Here is a 22,477-nt window from a genome sequence, read left to right on the forward strand (position 1 = left end):
AAAAACCAGGAGGCCTCTGTATCTTTTTAAGGTTCTTAAAAGATATCCCAGCACGTTTAATAAGGATACCAGATGATATGTAAAAGTAATAAAAAGTGGTATTTAGAGAAGCCATTTCTGGCAGTTATACAAGAATACCCATTACCAAGACCAACGCATTTTCTTCCACAAGTGTTTTTTTTTTCTTTTTTTAAACTGCTAAGTCTAATTCCAGTTCAAACTTGGGTTTGTTTTACATTCTCTTCAAATTTCCGTAACAGTCAAAGTATTATTTGAATTGTGTAAAATTGTGACAAACGTTGCAAAGAGTTAAAATGTTCAGAATGCAGATTTGCCCTTCATATTTAATTCTATAAAAATGCTATGTTCTTGAGCTGTTCTCCAATTCTACTGCCTTTGATTTCTGCTGATTTTTAATAATTTACACATCTGAGTTTTATAATACTGCTGAATTCTAGTTATGCCCTCAAAAAAAGTGTATTTAAAATGTTTGGAAACAAATGTAAAAACCTCTGAAAACAAGAAGTATTTTCACCTACTTAGGCAAAAGCTTAGGTAAAGAGACAGGACAAAATAAAATCCAGAAAATCAAAGGAAAATGAATATGGTTATAGGAAAGGTAAACGAGTTCCTTAGAACAGGTATGAGGTGTTACACTACTCAAATACAGATAATTTATAGTCCTTTAAGGAAAAAATGCAATAGCAAAACAATACAGCTAATACAGTAAATAATAACAGATGGCAATAATAATAACGATTTGTTCTGTGCTTGCTTGGTCAGGCCCTGGTTGCACGATTTCACAGCACATAGGCCTCTGAGGTCAAGCTACAGACAGATTGATTTTGTTTACATCCTGATTCTACCTTACTTGCTGTGCAACCTTGGTCAAGGCTCCTAAATTCTCTTAGCCTGTTTCCTCATCTGCGAAGAGGAGGCCCCCAAACCTACCATTCCTGTAGGTTCTTATAAAGCTGAGCTGATTGCTAACAGCTAGACCAGGGATCCCCAGCTGGGAGGCAAAGGAAACCCTGCCTTCTTAACAATTTGGCAAAAATGTCTCCCATCCTACTCCTTGAGAAGTAGTTTTCCTTTCTCAGTTTGTATATGAAGAAGCAGAGAAAGATTTTATTAACTAGTATTAAGAAACCGTTATCAATACAGAGAATAGAAAAAGATACAATAAAGCCAATACAAGACTAGAAATCAAATAAATGGTATCAGATCTTCAACGTCCTACAAGAAAAATGCCCAAACTTTGTCTATCTACACGCATCTACTTTTATATGACTAAATGCATTCACAATCTGAGGGTCCCCAATAACCCAGGGATTAATAAAAGTCAAATATGGGCTAGAGGTCTTGAAAAAGGGAAGAATCCATCTGAACTAAAAGAGCCTGAGAGTTATAAAATACTAGTGAATGAAGATGGATGTTCCAAACCACAAAGCATCTTCCATTTGACTTGTTTGTGGGCACTTGGAAAAATTCTTGCTAACACTGATATATGGTCATTGACAAAGGATTTTGCATCACTATGGAAAAAAATAAAATGTAAGCTTCAGAAAACAGAAGGCTAGCTATTCACATTAAAGAAAAGACTTGCCAGTAACACACCCTTTCACAGGGAAAAGCAAACCATGTTCTTGGACTTGCCTGCAGGGGGCTCAATTTAAAATTCACTCCATATTTGAGGAGCCCTTCTAATGATTCTAGTGAGGGGCAAACAGCCTCAAGAATCCTAGGAAAAAAATCGTTTGGCCCCAGCCTATTACATAACTCATCTAATTGCTATCTGCAATGACAATTTACTGAGTTTCCCTTTAAGTGTTGTGCAGTGGGCAGAACTGAAAATTGAGTTTCTTAAGTGAAAATGAAATTAAAAGACCCCGGGAGCTGCTCTGCTGAAATCTGAGCTGGTCATTTCTGAAATGTCTTCCGGCCATGCCAGGCAGCTGTGGACACTGGGATTAGTCACCAGGATTGCTCGATGCCAGGGTATGTTCAGCAAAAGATTAAACTTCAGAATTTCCTCCGCACTGAAGCCTGAATTTAATACTCTATGACCTTAGCTCTTTTCATTCATGATAATACTTAATTTGACTCTCTCCAGAAGGGGATGAAAATGAGAGGCTGGATGAAGTTTTTTAAATGCAGAATTTGTGATGCTGTCACCAGTCTGCTTTTTAACACACAATAGAGATTGTAGAATACAGCAACTGACAGTACACAAATGGTAGTACAGTCTGAACTCTGACACAAACACGTGATATTTTTCTCCTACCTGGAGTAGAATTTCCCTTGCTTGGCTCTCTGTTCATGCTGAAGCCTCATATTTTCTAGCTTGACTGGGCTTGGAATGAATCCGATTTCACAGCCTTCTTTAACCAATCGCCCTATCCACCAGTCATTGTTAAATTTCTAAACGGAAAATCAAAATTGTGAAAATCAGTGCACAGAAGTTAAACAAATCTTCACATCCTTTTTCTTCCCCATGAACCATTTTCCCTGGAGATAAGTATTATGGCAATTACAGTGAACTCAAGTATCGCAAGTCAAGAAACCCTGTTCATGTGCTGAGTATGCTGAGAGCAAAGTGTTTTCCGGAAGCTCAACAATCCATCTCCCGCTTGACTCTGCCTTCACTTTCCTGGCCTTGAGACTTTCCTGAATTCCACTGCAGCTGCTGGCACCATGAGTAGGATAAACTCTTCTTGTTCAAAGATTAACAGGTCTTCCTGACAAGAGACTAGCAGGAACTAGGGAGTGTTACAGAGGTCTTCCTCTTATGTAATCAGATTAATTAGAAATATTAAGAGTGAGTGATAAATATTGACATCGACATGAACTATTTGATGTCAGAGCAAAATTTACCTTTGTGCAAACAGGTTTATGACCACAGTCCGGCGTTCACAAAGGACTTCACTTATGTGGATGTTGGCAATTTCTCTCTTGTGCCTGGACTATCTATCCTAAATCTTTAGGATACGGTTTGATGTCCCTCGGCTGAATAGTATTTTTCAAGCCTGTTCTCGAACATTTCAAAGAAGAATATCCACTGTTTCTCTTTTCCTTCTTCTCTAAGCATCAGCCCTTGGGGATGAGAGCCTAGATTCATCTAACTTCCTGTTGTAAAGTGAGATTCTAAGCATGCCATCCTTCAGAAATTATTTTCTGTCTTCCCTTCCTGGCCAAATAGAAATAGCAGCTCTTTTGAAAAGTTAAAGAAATGGCAGGCTCTACATTCTCTTGTCTCTTTTCATTGGCAGTTATCACCTCTTGCTCACAGCCTTTAGTGCCTGAGCAGTTAAACCAACATACGCTCCATCCTATGTATGATAGTTTGCCTCTGCTAATCCCAAACTCCCATTCCTTCCCTCCCGTACTCCCTCTCCAAGAATATTACAAAGAATATATATATGTGTACAACGGAATCACTTTGCTGTACGGAAGAAATTAACACGACATTGTAAATCAACTAGACTTCAATAAAATAAAATAAAAAATCCTTAGAACCGTAAAAAATTTTTTTACAAATGCTCCCTAGGAGAGGCCGTCCCCCAGATGGAAGTGCTCCAATTGTAAATTCCTGCAGGTTCAAGAAAACCTCATCCTCGCACACCTAGAACACATCATGTAAGGGGAATTTCTGGCCATTTCATACAGTGTTCTGCAAAACAGGCATTGACTCAAAATAAACCTTAATTAAGAGTGAATTTTTCCAATTTACAGATTGAGTCACTGTTAACAAAAAGTGGAGGCTTTTGGCATGGTGGAAAAGGGATGTTCCTGATATCTGGTTCTTGCCTTGTTGGCTCTGATGGCATCCATTTCCCCTTCCCCTGCAGAAATTTACCACCAAAGAAGGAGAATGGGCAAAAGTGGCCTGAGTTTAGACCCTGCTAGCAGAGAGGAGAGATCATGAATTCTAGATACTATTATTAAACCCTCCCCAGATGGTTAAACTTGGGACATGAAGGGAAAATGACACATGGTCAAGGTTAAACCTTAACACAAAAAGTACAGGTTAAGTATAAAAAAAGGATCATTTACTCCAGTGGTTCTCAATTTTTGGGTCACAGAGCCCAGGGGAGCCTTGAGGTTATTCCAAGAGGCCTGTGACTTTTTTCTTCTTTAAAAAGGTTATATTTATATTAGAAAAGCTTGAGAGGCACTGATTTCGTGTGTATGTTATCCAACCGCAGCTACACGCCATGCTATTTCACAGCAATGAGAAGTAAGAAATGATGCTTCAAGGTAAAAAAGTCATGTGGATAGAAATTCCAATTATTCTCCTTACTTCCTTAACATGCAGAAAATCTTTTGCTTCGAATGAGATGGCCATGCCTGGCACTGGGACATCGTCTTCATGGGCTGCACTGTAGCTGACATTTGTCCGGACTGCAAATGCAACGGGCTTTGTCTAAAATGGGAAAAGGAAGGGAGAAAAAAATGAAAAAAAGAAAAAACAGTGTTCCCTCTCTTTCCCCCTCAAAGTACAAACATACACTGAATAACTGTTGTCACTGTTGTTGCTTTTCCCAACTTTGGTTCTTTATCACAAAACAGCTTATTAGTACTTACAAACCTTCGAGCGCTCAGCTATACTACCCATTTCCGAACTAGAAAAAGGCCACTGTGCTCTTTGAAAGCATTACAAGTAACGAAGGTGAAGAAGAGCTACTGAAATATGAGTTTACAACATAATAGCTTGTAGCAAATGGAAGTCAGGAAAAATCCACAGGATTGAAGTGCCCAGTTCTTGTGTTTCAGTGAAAAAGACTTAGCCACTGCCATCTCCACCCCAAACATCTACTTTAATTAACAGTAAATGGCATAATTCCAAAAGGTACAATGTTCTGGATGAAGAAAGAACCACGGAATATACCTTATGACTACAAACACTATATTCATGGCTGCCGAGCATCATGGAAGCAATGGCCTTTTATTCTATTATTTTTCCTCCTTGAGTTCACTTAGCCACTAAAGATGATAACATTCATTAAGCTATCCTTCATTATTTGATGCTTTGTAAATATACAGATACATATTTGTCCTCTATCTAGGCAACACCTGTTTAATCACAAGGTAAAAAAAGAGGCAAACTCAGAAACGGTGAAAAGAGGTATTGCTCTAACTGGCATTGTGTTTCTTTCGCATTGTGGGCATGTGGATTTCTTCTGAGCAGGCTCTTCCTATTCAAAGAGCTCTTCATCGGGACTGCTCATGAAGGACAAGAGGGAATTAGAACAGAAAGAACCCATCTTCACTTCCGAATCCTCAGAGTTAATCCATTCTAGCTGACTACTGTCTGGGTTGAGGACTGAGCTCTAAGAGCCACGGAGTTACTCAGATCCATCCACAATATGCAGAGTGGGAAAGGAGGACCAGGTCCTAGACGTGGGCACAGTAGACACAGGAAGTGGACTGAAGACATGAAACGCAATTCTTGGCATCCCTTACGATTTTTTAAAATTTATTTATTTTTCGCTACGTTGGGTCTTTGTCGCTGCGTGCCACTTTCTCTAGTTGGCGGCGAGCGGGGGTCACCCTTCATTGCAGTGCGTGGGCTTCTCATTGCGGTGGCTTCTCTTGTTGTGGAGCACGGGCTCTAGGCATGAGGGCTTCAGTAGTTGTGGCTCACGGGCTCTAGAGCGCAGGCTCAGTAGTTGTGGCGCACGGGCTTAGTTGCTCTGCAGCATGTGGGATCTTCCCGGACCAGGGCTCGAACCCGTGTCCCCTGCATCGGCAGGTAGATTCCCAACCACTGCGCCACCAGGGAAGCCCCCTTACGATTTTTTATTAAAAGTGTAAGAGGGGCTGCTCCTCATATGGAAATACAAAACTTAAAAAAATAGAAATAAAAGTTGCCTACAGTTCTACCACTGAAACACAATTCTTGATTGTATGATAGTATTTCCATTTTTTCCTGAAATTAAAAAAAATTTTTGATTCCCATAGCTATAATCATAATATTTTACCCAATTCTTACCCAATTTTTACCCAATTCTTAACATAGTTTTTCAGGTGATACACTTTTTAAATTTTTAAATTTTTATTATTTTTTTTAGGGCATCATTCTCTATTTTAAACAAAAATAACTGAGGGCATATTTTGAAGAGAGGGAAGAGCCACTTATCACGCATCTGGTTTTAACAGATGATAGACTTTAAAAAATCTACCATTTAGAAAATTACCTCAACCATTCAACACTATTTTTTGACATCTGGGTTAAAAAATTTTTTTCACTACGATAAATATTCTCCTTTGAAAAATCTCTGTATGAAAAGCCTCTTCCTATTTAGAATTCTTTCCTTGGGACACATTCCCAGAGGTAGCATGAGCAAGCCATGGGTTATCAAGACCTTTTAAAATTCTGTTCCAAACTACTGTCCAGATGGGCTGTGCCATTTTAAACTGCCAGCAGCAGTATAGGTTGGTGCCTTTTTCCATAAGATACAGTCTTAATCAGACTCAGTTTTACTACTAGAAATAGCATTTTCTTGAGTATATTGATCCATTATTCAAGAGAGTTTCTGATCCCCAAAATATAAATCCAAGATTTTTTTCTATGACATGATCTTTCATCTCTCTCAGGGACCTTTTAAAAATTTTTAAAAAGATACAGAGTTTAAGTGTAGCCTATATATATGGCATATATATATATATATATATATATATATATATATATATATTTTATTTATTTTTTTTATTTATTTTTTTTTTTGTGGTACGCGGGCCTCTCACTGTTGTGGCCTCTCCCGTTGCGGAGCACAGGCTCCGGACGCGCAGGCTCAGCAGCCATGGCTCACGGGCCCAGCCGCTCCGCAGCATATGGGATCCTCCCAGACCGGGGCACGAACCCGTATCCCCTGCATCGGCAGGCGGACTCTCAACCACTGCGCCACCAGGGAGGCCCTATATATATATTTTAAACCACTGGAAGACATAAATTTTAAATGTACAGCTCTACAGAGGATCCCATGAATATCTCTTGTCTTTTATCCAAAGACCAACTTTTCAGACACTAGAGTAGGAAGAGGGAACAGTGAGAAAAAAATAAAGGGGTGGTAACGGTTAGCCTATAATAAGCGAGGCCACAGATAATGACTTTATGTTCTTAGACTAAGACTTCAGTTCAGAATGTGGAATTCCCTTCTTGGCTCACCTCCTATAATCAACCATGCTCCCCTTAGACAAGGAGCTTCATACAGGAATCAGCTTTACAGAGCATACGGGTAGGAGAGAGGAAAGCAGAACCCCGTCCCTCAATGTCTTTACTTCAGGAACTATATTTCTAACTTCGAATGTAGCATAGAGTGGAGGGAAGATAAGAAGGCTTATCAGCTTGAAAGAAAGAGGCAGGATGCTGACCAAAGGGGATCAATCGATGACGTCATTTTTGATTCACTGAACTCACTTCAGCTCCGTCTAGCTTAAGCAGCACATCTATGATATGGAAGATATTATCTACATCAATTCCACTCACGTGGGTTCAAGAACAGAGGGTTTTCGATGAATCTGGATTTGAATGTTGATTTATTTACAGGGAGCGTAATCTGAACAAATGCCTTTAATCTCATGGAGTGTGTTTCCAAGGCTAGGCTACTGTTTGGTACAGAGAGTGAGCTCAGTACATGAGCATTTTCTCTAGACTAAAAGAACGACCATACATACATGAATGTTTCCCAATAGTCACTCATCTGTGAAGGCTCAGCACCAGTGGTTTCCTCTGTGCTCTGCACTGTAACCCACCTCACACCAAACTAGTTAACACAGGTTAATGCCTGCCGTGAGATGCATGCCAAACCACTCTTATATTCAAGATATAGCCAAGCGTTCTCTCCAGCGTGGACTCTTTCACGTTCTCTCAGGTATGAGAAATGGTAAGGTTTCCCATATTCATTTTGCTTCTAGGATCCTCTCTACTTGCTGTGTCCGATCTGTCTAGTTCTGATTTTCTTTGCTAGTCCTCAGACACAGAGGCTTTTTCTTTGAAACCAACCTGAAGTCCCAAGGGAACAGCCCTCATAGACTCTTTGAATTTTTAATCCCATGAAACTATCTTTCATCAAACGTATCCTGATTTAAGTTGACATCTGCGGTTTTGGCCAACTCAGTACGCTCAAGGTCGTCATAGGGCTTTTTCCTGCCCTCATTCAGGGCTCTCCCCCGTGGCCGCCCCTCACTGGCTCACTTTCGCTCTGGAAGCCCTGCCGTACTGTTTTGGTTTTCCAGTATCACTTCTCTAATCAGGGCCCTGGGACCACTTCCCTCTCATGTCGTCCATCATAACAATCTATGACTCTCGTGGATGCTCGGGGCATTTATTTTTTGAGGCCAGTGACCCTTTACTCTCTTTTTCTGCTCCCTTATTAAGATAAAGCAAAGTGCTGAGAAGCAAGAACAAATAAGAGCTCAGAAAGCTTGGGTCCTTACAGAGGCCTCACGGGAACACCAGGTCAGAGTGGACCGTGGTGACGGACCAAAGCTCTAACACGTGCTGGGACCCAGAAGGTGTTCTGGGCACTGAGGGAAGCGAAGTTGGTCCAGACCCCAGGACTGAAAGTAATCGCGAGCTCCAAGCAGCGGGTTCTGCCCCAGGCCATAGCATAGGTCCCCCCCCTTCAAGGGGTCCTTTGTTCACCCTCTAAAACTCCAGGGCTTCCCAGGTTTGTCTGAAAGGCCTGATCACGGCTGGAGGAGAAGAAAGGCAGAAAACGTAAATATAAAGATGGCTCACAGCCCTGGGCAGGGTCCCATCAGGACTGACTATTGTGCATGGTACTTAAATCCAAATTCAGATTCAGATTTAGATTCATCCGACTCCACAGAATCATCAGGGTACCGAGGAGACAATATGGCCCCTTAATTCCACTGTCTTTCTTTTCAGTCGACCCCGTTCATATCCTGGGAACTTTATTCTCAGGCCAGTGCTCTAGCCGGAGTCTATTTTGCTCTCTCCTTCTACCTGGGTTCCTGGCTAACTTGTCTTGTAGCTGTGGAGGACCGGATACGTGATGGAGAGGCACACAATTCTATCAGCCTTTGCTTCTCCCTCTCCTGTGCCAACGAAAAAGGGAACAGATTGGTTCTCTGCCGTTTCTGGTACCTCCCATCCAGTATACGCTACGTAGCCTCAGGGTGGTTGGTAAGCCACCTACCTGTACTTGGTAGTCTACCTTTTGACACAGAATTAAACGTTCACTGCCACTTAGCTTATAGACTAAAGTGCCAATAAATACCAACTTACAGAAGAGGAGCATCTTGTTATCCGGAGAGTAATGCAAAAGTGCTTTAAAAACTCTAAGGCTGTGTCATTTCACCCTGGTGTCTGCAGTCTGTTTTCAAATAACATTTCAGAAGAAGGCAATGAGTGAGTGACACAGGTGTGTCATGGGACCACCAGGATGACCAAAGACATCCTCACTCTCCTCTTCCAGGTCCTTCTTTGTCTTGGACATGGCACGATTTATGATGAAATGATAAAAGCTACTACTTGGGATGTCTGTGAAGTGCCATGCTGTGTATTATGCACAGATTTTTGCATTTAATTTAATCCCAGCAACAACCATTCCTCCCAGATGAGGAAACTGAGGTTCAGAAAAACTTCTCCAGGGCCACAAGCAGTGGAGGTGATATTCGAATCCGACTATCTCATCTGAAAGCCTGAGTTCTTTCTGCAGTCCTTGCCTGCTTTTCATTCAAAGGGGTACATGGATGGCAATTTTTGAGCATTTAGATGTCTGTGTGAAATTTGTGAATACTGGAAAGTAATAATTTACAAAATTCTACAAATTGGTACCAAAAAAAGGTAAAAATGTAGGCCTAAGTCTGCCTTGTAGCCTAATTTAGTCCATTTTTTTCAAATGTAAACCAGTCAATGAGCAGTGTCACATGTTAGAACTCCAGGCATTCATTATAAAGGTCATGTATTGCTGTATCTTTGCCCTTCAATGGGTTTGTGGTCCAGTAAATAATAACAATATCAAATCATGATTTTTATTTATTTAGATGTGACTTTTCTTTTTTCACGTCTCTTTTTCATAATACATAAAGCTCTCTTTCATTCAAAGAGGACTGGGATAGTAAAATACACGTGGTTTCATAGTTTCTAAAAGTGCCACCAGGGATGCTGCACTGGGAGAATTAAAGCCCTCAGCTACTACAGTCCTAAAAAGGTAAGAAAAAGTCACTCCAAGTTCCTTACGGTGAAATGTTTCGTGGGCTAACATTAAGGGTTTTTAAGTAGCCTGAGAGTTATTTTGGGAACATTCCAAGTTGGCTTAGTCAGTTTATGACTCTTCGTTTATGGTTCTCAGGATGGACTTCGTTTGATGGATGACTGAACTTACTTACAAATACAGCAGGAAGCTGCCGAGGATGCAAACCACCTGCTGTCCTCACCTCCCTCCTCCTTCGGACTCCAGCACCACTGTAGTCTGGCCCAGCAATGTCCACTGGACCCTCCCAAACTTTCCTGATGTTTCTGCTCTGACTCAGGCCCTCTAGCCCCGATTCTGACTCTCACCACGCTGCCACTTACTCTACTCTGCCTAGAGATGGACATCTGGGCTGGTCATTAACAGACGTGCAGGGGAGCCCATCTGGAAAGTGCGGGGGGATGCTTGTGGACAGCTCTGGGGCCACATGACTTGCTATTTCTCACAACCCAAAGAAGTTCCATCAGCACCACGGAGGCCCGGCCTATGGAAGCTCATAGGCTCCTGTCAGAGATACGTTTGAAGTTTATAGCAGGAACCAACTTTATCTTTATTTTCTCACAATCTTCTAGAATCACTAGACCTAAGGCTGTCAGAAAACAATAATTGTAAGTAGGAGATAATTAACTTAAAAAATCTTTTTGGATCCAGCAATTCCACTCCTGGGCATATATCCAAAGGAAACAAAAACACTATGCTAAAGCAATACCTAGACCCCATGTTCACAGCAGCATCATTTACAATAGTCAAGACAGGGAAACACCCTAAGTGTTCACCAACAGATGACTGGATAAAGAAGATGTGAGATACACACACACACACACACACACACACACACACACATTATTCAGCCATGAGAAAGAAGGAAATCCTGCCATTTGCAAAAACATGGATGGACTTTGAGAGGAAAGTGAAAGAAGAGAAAGACAAACACTGTCTGATCTCACTTATATGTGGAATCTCAAAAGCGAAACAAAACAAAACCCCAAAAGTTCTGGTCATGAAGTAAGATAAAACAACTGATCACAAATTCATGGCACTCTTGAGTTTTCTTCCTAAACAATGACTTAATGAGTTAACAGGGAAGCTAATCATCTTAATGGATACAACAAATGTTTACCTTTCATTTATTAAAAATGTGCTAATGAATGATGGAGTACTTACTGTTAAAAAGCAAAATGAAATTCACTCAAATAAGAATAAAAATAGAATTCTGATCATGATTAATAGCTACTTGAATTTTCATGCATCGATTTCTTCATTTCTTAATACAGATGCATTTTCTTATGCTGAATAGCAAAGTATGTTTTTCCATTTTCATTTGGAGGCCATTAATAGCTCATAACATACAAGGAAAATCCATAATTTGTTTTAATGTCTACAATGGATTGTCTTAAACATTTCTTAAACATTAACTACTCCCAACTTATAGTATTTTCTTAAAGAGATTGAAAGAAAAATGTAAAGAATTTAAATGACCCAGGTTCCTATTATAAGAGACTACAGAAAAGAGAGCTTAAAAATCTAATGAGATTTTGATCCATTTTCTTGTACATAATAATTTCCTATATAACTTGCTATGCTTTTCTATGATTTTAAATGACTCAACTGGGAGTACAGCCATTGAGTCTTACAATGGAAATACTCAGGGAGGGTGAGGTACTTTCAGGAGTAAGATCAGAGCTAATATCTGCTTTATTTATTACATATTAATACTTGCCAAGCATTGAACGTTTTGAAAATCTTTGCTTAATTTATTATAAAGTATCAAGGGTAGTCTGAGAATTCTTTAATAGTAAACCAAAGAAAACCACAGTGATAAAAAGAATGTAACAACCAATTACGTATCCTGCTAAATGAACACTGAATCAGACTGAATAAGCAAATAATCACAGATTTGTCATAATATAAAATTTATATAGGGAGTTAACTGATTTGAGAAATTCAAATTTCTTGTCTAGAATGGATTCACTTAATGAATATTTATTAAGTACATGCTTACTATCTCAAGTTCTTATGCTCACATAGCTTAACTTATATTCTAGTAGAGGAGATATCATAAGTAAGATAATTGATAATTTCAAATAATGAATAAAGTAAAACAAAGTTTTGTGAGTAGAGAGGAACCACAGGTGAAGGATGGATCGGCAATGTGAAATGGGCTGTTTAGGGAAAGCCTCTTTTGAGTTCTCAATGATCTCTTCATCCATCCACCCATCCATCATTTGTTTCAGGTACTGTTTTGGACAGTTAGGCTACATCAGTGACCAAAAGAAACTAAAATTCCCTGCCCTCTAAGAGCTTAATTCTAGACGGGAGAGACATATCATAAGTAATAGACATAATAAACAAAGTATATCACATGTTAGGAGGTGACAAATTCTGTGGAAAAAGAAAAAGAAAAAGAAAAACAAGGTAAGGAAAGGTAAGGAAAGCCATATGTCAGATGACAGGGCAGGGACAGTTTCACATGGGAGTGGATGTAGTTTGCCTTGAGGAGGTGACATTTGGACAAAAGCATGAAGAGGTGAGGGAATGCAGGTGCCTGAACTCTGGGCAGAGGGAAGAGCCAGTGCAGAGGCCCCAACATGGGAGCAGGCCAGACGGGCTGGGAGAAGACAAGGAGGTCAGAATGGCTGAGTGGAGGGGACCAGAGAAAGGAACAGAAGATGAGGTCAGAGCTCTCAGGTGACGCCTGGCTTTGCAGGTCAGAGTCAAGACTTGTGGCTTTTGTTCTAAGTGAGATGAGAACTCACTGGAGGGTTTCCAGCAGAGGAGTGACGTGGTCTGACATGTTCAAAGGGCTATGATGGCTGTTGAACTGAAAAGAGGCTTTGGGGACTTTGAAGTGGAAACAGGGGAATCAGCTGGAGATGCTTACAGTGACCCACGTGGAGAGATGATGGTGGTTAAATCAGGGTGACAGTAATGGAGGTGGAAAAAATAAATGGTCCAATTCTGCATACATTTTCAAAGTAGAGTCAACCAAATTTGCTGATAGATTTGATAAGGGCATGAAAGAGAGTGAACGACGATGCCAAATGTTCTGGGTCTGAGTGATTAGAAAGATGATGTACCCATCAAGTGATGTGGCGGGGGGGGCGGGGGCTGGGCGGGAAGAGGGCTACAGTGCTCAGAAGGCAAAAATAAAAAATTTTACATTTCTTTTAAATTGAAGTATGGTTGACTTACAATATAGTAGTTTCAAGCGTACAACACAGTGGTCTAATATTTTTATAGATTACACAAAAATGTTACATGTTTTGAACATGTAAAGTTTGAGATCGTATGAAACATCCAAGTAGAATTTGGAAGAGGGCTCAAGGTCTGAAAGTTTGACAGAAAGATCTGGGCTAAAGCTATAAGATGTCATGGACTTTCCTGGCGGTTCAGTGGTTAAGACTGCACTGCACTTCCACTGCAGGGGGCACGGGTTCGATCCCTGGTCAGGCAACTAGGATCCCACATGCCACGTGGTGTGGCCAAAGAATAAAAAAATTGAAAAAATATAAAGTAGTAAGTCTTAGGCATGTTGATGACGTTTAAAGGCATGAGTCTGGATGATACTGCTGAGGAGATCAACACATGTGGTGGCACTCCAACTACAAAAGAGCCTCAGCTACAAAAGAGTGGAGAATGACTGCTAAGACCATGGTTTCCAGGAAGTGTCTCAAGGAGCAGGAAGTGGCCAGCTGTGTCAGATAATGCTAATGGGTCAAGTACGATGAGGGCTGACACCTGCCATGTGGATTTCACAACCTAGAGATCGCTGTTGACAAGAGTCCGTTCAGCTGCTTGCTGGGGATGAAAGCCATATTGGAGTTAAAAGAGATTAAAAGGAGAGGAATTGGATACGGTTAAGTATAGACCATTCTTTTAAGGAATTGTGCTATAAAGGGAAGGAAGAAGTGTGACGGGTGGTAGGAGAAGTGAGTCAAGATTTTTTTCATTTAAAGTAGGAGAAATAGGCTTCCCTGGTGGTTAAGAATCCGCCTGCCAATGCAAGGGACACGGGTTCGATCCCTGGTCTGGGAAGGTCCCACATGCCGCAGAGCAACTAAGCCCGTGGGCCACAACTACTGAGCCTGCACTCTAGAGCCCATGAGCCACAACTACTGAGCCCGTGCGCTGCAACTACTGAAGCCCACGCACCTAGAGACCGTGCTCCGCAACAGGAGAAGCCACTGCAGTGAGAAGCCTGCACACCATGAAGAGTAGCCCCCGCTCGCCACAACTAGAGAAAGCCCGTGCACAGCAATGAAGACCCAATGCGGCCAAAAATAAAATAAATAAAAATAAATTAATTTTAAAAAAAGGAGAAATAACAAAAATCGAAGCTGATAGGAATGAGTAGAGAGGGAAAAAACACGATGGTGTATGAACCAGTGGATAGAACTGCTAGAGCAACGTTTCCACTTTGGCAGGGGAGACAGTGGGATCCAGTGTTTAAGCAGAGGACGTGGCCTTAGACGGAGGCAAGGAGGCAGCATGAAGCAGGGCAGATACCAGCTATGGAGGTGGTGGAACGTCCAGCTTCCCAGTGGGACAGGAAGGTGGGAGTAAAGACAGGGAAGAAGGTATTAGAGGCTGACAAGGGAGGAGAGAACTCAAGACAGGCATCCACGAGTGCGGAAGATTAAATGAACAAGGGAAGTGTGGTGGGATTGCTCGGCAGTATTACAGGCCCGCTTGAGAGTCAAGGTCATGGATTTAGAGTAAGCCAGCCATGCCATGTGGAAAAGTCAGGAACATCATCACAGAGGTAATGGAGTTAAAGCCATCATCTTCGGCTTGAAAAGATCACGGCCTTCAAACTAACTTTTCCCATCTTGCTTTGATTCTTCCACGGCAATTTCATAGAAATGCCTATTACACTATATATGTTGATACAAACAGAGTCTATATATTTGGGAGCATTTTAACCTACTTTCCTGATTGATCTCTCAACTAGGTTATAACCCTTTTCAGGTAAATGATTTATAGTCCTATTTATTTTTTATGTCAGCCTCCAAGCCTTTACCACAGTGCTAGGTATACATTAATAACTGTTAAAGGACTCAATTAAGGGATTGATTCCTTTCTGTTAGAGGAATCAATTATCAGGAGCTTATCTAGGCAAAGTTCTGTTACCACGGCTCCAGGGCCCACAAAAATCGAATGGCTGAGTTATTACCGTAGTAAGGTTGATCTCATCAGGATTTTGTTTTATATGATTAATATGCATGTATGTAAGTGCAAGTGTACATATATATTTATGAAATTGAAAATAGCTCTGTTAATTTAGAACAAGCAAAGGAGCAAATATTTAAAACAAAATTTGAAATAGTATCATCCTAAAGGCTACTGAAATGACTTACAATCTCCATATAAGTTAAATTTATGTGTGAAGCAAAAAGATAAGGCATATCTGTTCTTTTTTTTTTTTTTTCTTTTTCAGTAGATGATTAAAAAGTAGATAAGCTCTTGCAAAAGTGTTTTGGGGAGTGAATAAAGGTAATTTAAAAAATATTATACCCACCTTAAAAAGCTGAATTGAAATACAACATTTATGAATGCTGAAATCAAGGTAGTACTCAAAGTTACAGAATCAACATGCAAGGTGAAGATTAGAATAATAATGACATGTAGATCTATCTATCTATGTAGAGAGAAACATAGCACCCTTCCAATTTGTTTATCAGAGAATTCTTCACTTGGGATCTGAGGTCTTCAACTAAGGTTTATAAAGGATTAATTACCAGTCACCAGGAAAAGCAAGCATCCATGGAAAAATTTATCAAAGGAGAAACCCTATACAAAGAAGAGAGACACTATCTGAGACTTTGGTGCAGCCTGCTATCATTTAGCGTTAGCAGAGCGTTTTCTTTTAGCAAGAACATACTGGCTTCATTTCCCCGGTGGAGCTGTCTCTCCCCAGAGCAGTGTCTTCAAAAGGCATTGCAACTCTTCCAGGCCACTGGGAAAGAAACCAATACGGCGAGAAAGTGCTTGATTTTATTTATTCTGGGTTATGAATATCTGTCTCCTTGCCTTAGAAGAAAGGTGAAGTCACTTTCAATCAAGTCAGCCTCTTAAGAAGAACAGAACTGTTTATACTTAATTTTACTATTGATTAGTCTTACCAATCAGGATAACAGTAGTTCTCAGGTTATTTAGGAGCTAATGATATAATTCAGGGGCAAGCAATTTTTACTTTAGGTGTGTTGTAAAAACAAAACAAAACAAAACCCCAAAGTCCAGATGTGTCTTCTTCTTCAGTTGTTGTTATGGGCTCAGTGTTTGATTAGAGAAGGTCATAGGGGTGCGGCCTTAATCCAATGGGATTGGTATCCTTAGAAGAGGAAGAGGAGACACCAGAGACATCTCTCTGGGCACACACAGAGGAAAGTCCATGTGAAGATGCAGGGAGAAGGCGGTCACCTACAAGCCAAGGAGAGAGGACTCACCAGAAATGGACCCTCACCAGAAACAGACTGTGGCCAGAAGTGTGAGATTATCAACTTCTGCTGTTGAAGCCACACAGACTATGGCATTTTGTTATGGCAGACCAAGTAGACTAAAATAGTTACCTTCACCAAATCAATATGATGGGTCTATACTGCTAATGAAAAACACAGGATTAATCTATATTATTTTGATATCAAAGTCATTCGCAACCAAAGATTATTTCTTATCCAAAATTCCTATAAATGTTTCAGAGAAAATTAGGAAAATGTCAAGTCAATAAAAATTCACTCCTTTTTTCTAACATATGTTTACTTAGCATCTATTTTGTTTAAAATCCAGCACTGGACGCTACAGGATACAGGGTTTCCTTCCTTAAGCCCACTGAGACGCTAGTCAGGGAGCTTATGTCTACACCAGACAAAACAACTTCAGCTAAGAGGTGGCTGAGTTCAAACATACGTGTTTACTCTCTTTGGCTATTGTTTGGCTACATCTTTTGTGCAGCTGCTGCTTCCAAGTCCTGAATAACAACCTCACATTTCCATTCTTTCTCTTTGCTTATCTGTTAGATTTCACACACATAGCTGTCCCATTTCTTAGCTCGTTTTCCCTAATTCATACTAGTTCTATTTTTCTGAAAGTGCAAAATTTAAAAAACAAAATAAAAAGCGTGGTGATGTAGGACCACCTCAACAGGGACCAAGCACAACATTCTGTGAAGCACCTCAGACCATAATGGACAGCTCAGCAACATCCAGAACCTCTAAATCCAAGTGGTTTTATGTGTCGCCATCATGGTTCTGCTCAGTACTTTTGTTCCACGACAAGGATAGGAATGAAAGAATTAAGAGGAACCAACAGTGGTATCCCTTCCAAACTACTGCATTGCATTTATTTATTTATTATTTTTTTAACATTTATTGGAGTATAATTGCTTTACAATGGTGTTAGTTTCTGCTGTATAACAAAGTGAATCAGCTATACATATACATACATTCCCATATCCCCTCCCTCTTTTTTTTTTAATTTTTAATTTTTTTTTGCTTTATAACAAATTTAATCAGTTATACATATACATATGTTCCCATATCCCCTCCCTTTTGCGTCTCCCTCCCACCCTCCCTATCCCACCCCTCCAGGCGGTCACAAAGCAACGAGCTGATCTCCCTGTGCTATGCGGCTGCTTCCCACTAGCTATCTACCTTACGTTTGGTAGTGTATATATGTCCATGCCGCTCTTTCACTTCGACCCAGCTTACCCTTCCCCCTCCCCGTATCCTCAAGTCCATTCTCTACATCTGCGTCTTTATTCCTGTCCTGCCCCTAATGTCTTCAGAATCATTTTTCTTTTAGATTCCATATATACGTGTTAGCATACAGTATTTGTTTTTCTCTTTCTGACTTACTTCACTCTGTAGGACAGACTCTAGGTCCATCCACCTCACTACAAATAACTCAATTTCATTTCTTTTTATGGCTGAGTAATATTCCACTGTATATATGTGCCACATCTTCTTTATCCATTCATCTGTCGATGGACACTTAGGTTGCTTCCATGTCCTGGCTATTGTAAATAGAGCTGCAATGAACATTGTGGTACATGACTCTTTCTGAATTATGGTTTTCTCAGGGTATATGCCCAGTAGTGGAATTGCTGGGTTGTATGGTAATTCTATTTTTAGTTTTTTAAGGAACTCCATACTGTTCTCCATAGTGGCTGTATCAATTTACATTCCCACCAACAGTGCAAGAGGGTTCCCTTTTCTCCACACCCTCTCCAGCATTTACTGTTTGCAGATTTTTTGATCATGGCCATTCTGACTGGTGTGAGGTGATACCACACTGCAGTTTTGATTTGCATTTCTGTAATGATTAGTGGTGTTGAGCATTCCTTCATGTCTTTGGTGGGAATCTGTATATCTTCTTTGGAGAAATGTCTATTTAGGTCTCTTGCCCATTTTGGCATTGGGTTGTTTGTTTTTTTGATATTGAGTTGCATGAGCTGCTTGTAAATTCTGGAGGTTAATCCTTTGCCAGTTGGTTCATTTGCAAATATTTTCTCCCATTCTAAGGGTTGTCTGTTTGTCTTCTTTATAGTTTCCTTTCGTGTGCAAAAGCTTTTAAGTTTCATTAGGTCCCATTTGTTTATTTTTGTTTTTATTTCCATTTCTCTAGGAGGTGGGTCAAAAAGGATCTTGCTGTGATTTATGTCATAGAGTGTTCTGCCTATGTTTTCCTCTAAGAGTTTTATAGTGTCTGGCCTTACATTTAGGTGTTTCATCCATTTTGAGTTTATTTTTGTGTATGGTGTTAGGGAGTGTTCTGATTTCATTCTTTTACATGTACCTGTCCAGTTTTCCTGGCACCACTTATTGAAGAGGCTGACTTTTCTCCACTGTATATTCTTGCTTCTTTTATCAAAGATATGGTGACCATATGTGCGTGGGTTTATCTCTGGGCTTTCTATCCTGTTCCATTGATCTATATTTCTGTTTTTGTGCCTGTACCATACTGTGTTGATTACTGTAGCTTTGTAGTATAGTCTGAGGTCTGGGAGCCTGATTCCTCCAGCTCCGTTTTTCCTTCTCAAGATTGCTTTGGCTATTCGGTGTCTTTTGTGTTTCCATACAAATTAAATTTATCCTAGTTCTGTGAAAAATGCCATTGGTAGTTTGAGAGGGATTGCATTGAATCTGTAGATTGCTTTGGGTAGTATAGTCATTGTCACAATGTTTATTCTTCCAATCCAAGAACATGGTATATCTCTCCCACTGTATCATCTTTAATTTCTTTCACCATTGTCTTATATTTTTCTGCATACAGGTCTTTTGTCTCCTTAGGTAGGTTTATTCCTAGGTATTTTATTCTTTTTGTTGAAATGGTAAATGGGAGTGTTTCCTTAATTTCACTTTCAGATTTTTCATCATTAGTGTATAGGAATGCAAGAGATTTCTGTGCATTAATTTTGTATCCTGCTACTTTACCAAATTCGTTGATTAGCTCTAGTAGTTTTCTGTTAGCATCTTTAGGATTCTCTATGTATAGTATCATGTCATCTGCAAACAGTTGACAGCTTTACTTCTTCTTTTCTGATTTAGATTCCTTTTATTTCTTTTTCTTCTCCGATTACTGTGGCTAAAACTTCCAAAACTATGTTGAATAATAGTGGTGAGAGTGGACAACTTTGTCTTGTTCCTGATCTTAGAGGAAATGGTTTCAGTTTTTCACCATTGAGAAAGATGTCGGCTGTGGGTTTGTCATACATGGCCTTTATTATGTTGAGGTAAGTTCCCTCTATGCATACTTTCTGGAGGGTTTTTATCATAAATAGGTGTTGAATTTTGTTGAAAGCTTTTTCTGCATCTATTGAGATGATCATGTGCTTTTTCTCCTTCAGTTTGTTAATATGGTTTATCACATTGATTGATTTGTATATATTGAAGAATCCTTGCATTACTTGGATAAACCCCACTTGATCCTGGTGTATGATCCTTTTAATGTGCTGCTGGATTCTGTTCGCTAGTATTTTGTTGAGGATTTTTGCATCTATGTTCATCAGTGATATTGGCCTGTAGTTTTCTTTCTTTATGACATCTTTGTCTGGTTTTGGTATCAGGGTGATGGTGGCCTCATAGAATGAGTTCGGGAGTGTTCCTCCCTCTGATATATTTTGGAAGAGTTTGAGAAGGATAGGTGTTAGCTCTTCTCTAAATGCTTGATAGAATTTGCCTGTGAAGCCATCTGGTCCTGGGCTTTTGTTTGTTGGAAGATTTTTTTTTTTTTTGCGGTATGTGGGCCTCTCACTGCTGTGGCCTCTCCCATTGTGGAGCACAGGCTCCGGACGTGCAGGCTCAATGGCCATGGCTCACGGGCCCAACCGCTCCGCGGCATGTGGGATCTTCCCAGACCAGGGCACGAACCCGTGTCCCCTGCATCGGCAGGCGGACTCTCAACCACTGAGCCACCAGGGAAGCCCCTGTTGGAAGGTTTTTAATCACAGTTTCAATTTCAGTGCTTGTGATTGGTCTGTTCATATTTTCTATTTCTTCCTGGTTCAGTCTTGGCAGGTTGTGCATTTCTAAGAATTTGTCCATTTCCTCCAGGTTGTCCACTTTATTGGCCTAAAGTTGCTTGTAGTAATCTCTCATGATCTTTTGTATTTCTGCAGTGTCAGTTGTTACTTCTCCTTTTTCATTTCTAATTCTATTGATTTGAATCTTCTCCCTTTTTTTCTTGATGAGTCTGTCTAATGGTTTATCAATTTTGTTTATCTTCTCAAAGAACCAGCTTTTAGTTTTATTGATCTTTGCTATTGTTTCCTTCATTTCTTTTTCATTTATTTCTGATTGGATCTTTATGATTTCTTTCGTTCGGCTAACTTTGTGGTTTTTTTTTTCTTCTTTCTCTAATTGCTTTAGGTGTAAGGTTAGGTTGTTTCTTTGAGATGTTTCTTGTTTCTTGAGGTAGGATAATTCTGCTGTAAACTTCCCTCTTATAACTGCTTTTGCTGCATCCCATAGGTTTTGGGTCATCATGTTTTCATTGTCATTTGTTTCTAGGTATTTTTTGATTTCCTCTTTGATTTCTTCAGTGATCTCTTGGTTATTCAGTAGTGTATTGTTTAGCCTCCATGTGTTTGTATTTTTTACAGACTTTTTCCTGTAATGGCTATCTAGTCTCAGAGTGTTGTGGTTGGAAAAGATACTTGATACGATTTCAATTTTCTTAAATTACCAAGGCTTGATTTGTGACCCAAGATATGATCTACTGTGGAGAATGTTCCATGAGCACTTGAGAAGAAAGTGTATTCTGTTGTTTTTGGATGGAATGTCCTATAAATATCAATTAAGTCCACCTTGTTTAATGTATAATTTGAAGCTTCTGTTTCTTTTTTTAAAATTTTATTTTATATTATTTATTTATTTTTTTGTGGTACACGGTCCTCTCACTGCTGTGGCCTCTCCCATTGCGGAGCACAGGCTCCAGACGCGCAGGCTCTGTGGCCATGGCTCACGGGCCCAGCCGCTCCGTGGCATGTGGGATCTTCCAAGACCGGGGCATGAACCCGTGTCCCCTGCACTGACAGGCGGTCTCTCAACCACTGTGCCACCAGGGAAGCCCAAAGCTTCTGTTTCTTTATTCATTTTCATTTTGGATGATCTGTCCATTGGTGAAAGTGGGGTGTTAAAGTCTCCCACTATTATTGTGTTACTGTCGATTTCCCCTTTTATGGCTGTTAGTATTTGCCTTATGTATTGTGGTGCTCCTTTTTTGGGTGCATAAATATTTACAATTGTTATATCTTCTTGGATTGATCCCTTGATCATTATCTAGTGTTCTTCTTTGTCTCTTGTAATAGTCTTTAAAGTCTATTTTGTCTGATAGGAGAATTGCTACTCCAGCTTTCTTCTGGTTTCCATTTGCATGGAATATCTTCTTCCATCCCCTCATTTTCAGTCTGTATGTGTGTCTAGGTCTGCAGTGGGTCTCTTGTAGACAGCATATATATGAGTCTTGTTTTGGGATCCATTCAGCCAGTCTATGTCTTTTGGTTGGAGCATTTAATCCATTTACATTTAAGGTAGTTATCAATATGTATATTCCTATTACCATTTTAATTGTTTGGGATTGTTATTATAGGTCTTTTCCTTCTCTTGTGTTTCCTGCCTAAAGAAGTTCCTTTAGCATTTGCTGTAAAGCTGGTTTGTTGGTGCTGAATTCTCTCAGCTTTTGCTTCTCTGTAAAGGTTTTAATTTGTCCGTCAAATCTGAATGAGATCCTTGCTGGGTAGAGGAATCTTGGTTGTC

The 22,477-nt window shown here is 40.0% G+C and overlaps 1 protein-coding gene across 9 annotated transcripts in view; it reads right to left on the reverse strand.

Annotated features, from left to right (window-relative positions):
• CACNB2 (calcium voltage-gated channel auxiliary subunit beta 2) overlaps nucleotides 1–22,477 on the reverse strand; it is a gene marked incomplete at both ends in the record, with an annotated part of 349,474 nt that overhangs the window by 39,848 nt on the left and 287,149 nt on the right. For all 9 annotated transcript variants that reach the window (XM_079699458.1, XM_079699456.1, XM_079699462.1 and 6 more), the window contains 2 exons: nucleotides 2,285–2,421; nucleotides 4,301–4,423. In XM_079699458.1, coding sequence (XP_079555584.1) covers nucleotides 2,285–2,421; nucleotides 4,301–4,423 — 260 coding nt within the window. The remainder of the gene's footprint in view (nucleotides 1–2,284; nucleotides 2,422–4,300; nucleotides 4,424–22,477) is intronic.

The sequence above is a fragment of the Hyperoodon ampullatus genome, assembly GCF_949752795.1.
Source record: "Hyperoodon ampullatus genome assembly, chromosome: 3".
NCBI lineage: Eukaryota > Metazoa > Chordata > Mammalia > Artiodactyla > Ziphiidae > Hyperoodon > Hyperoodon ampullatus.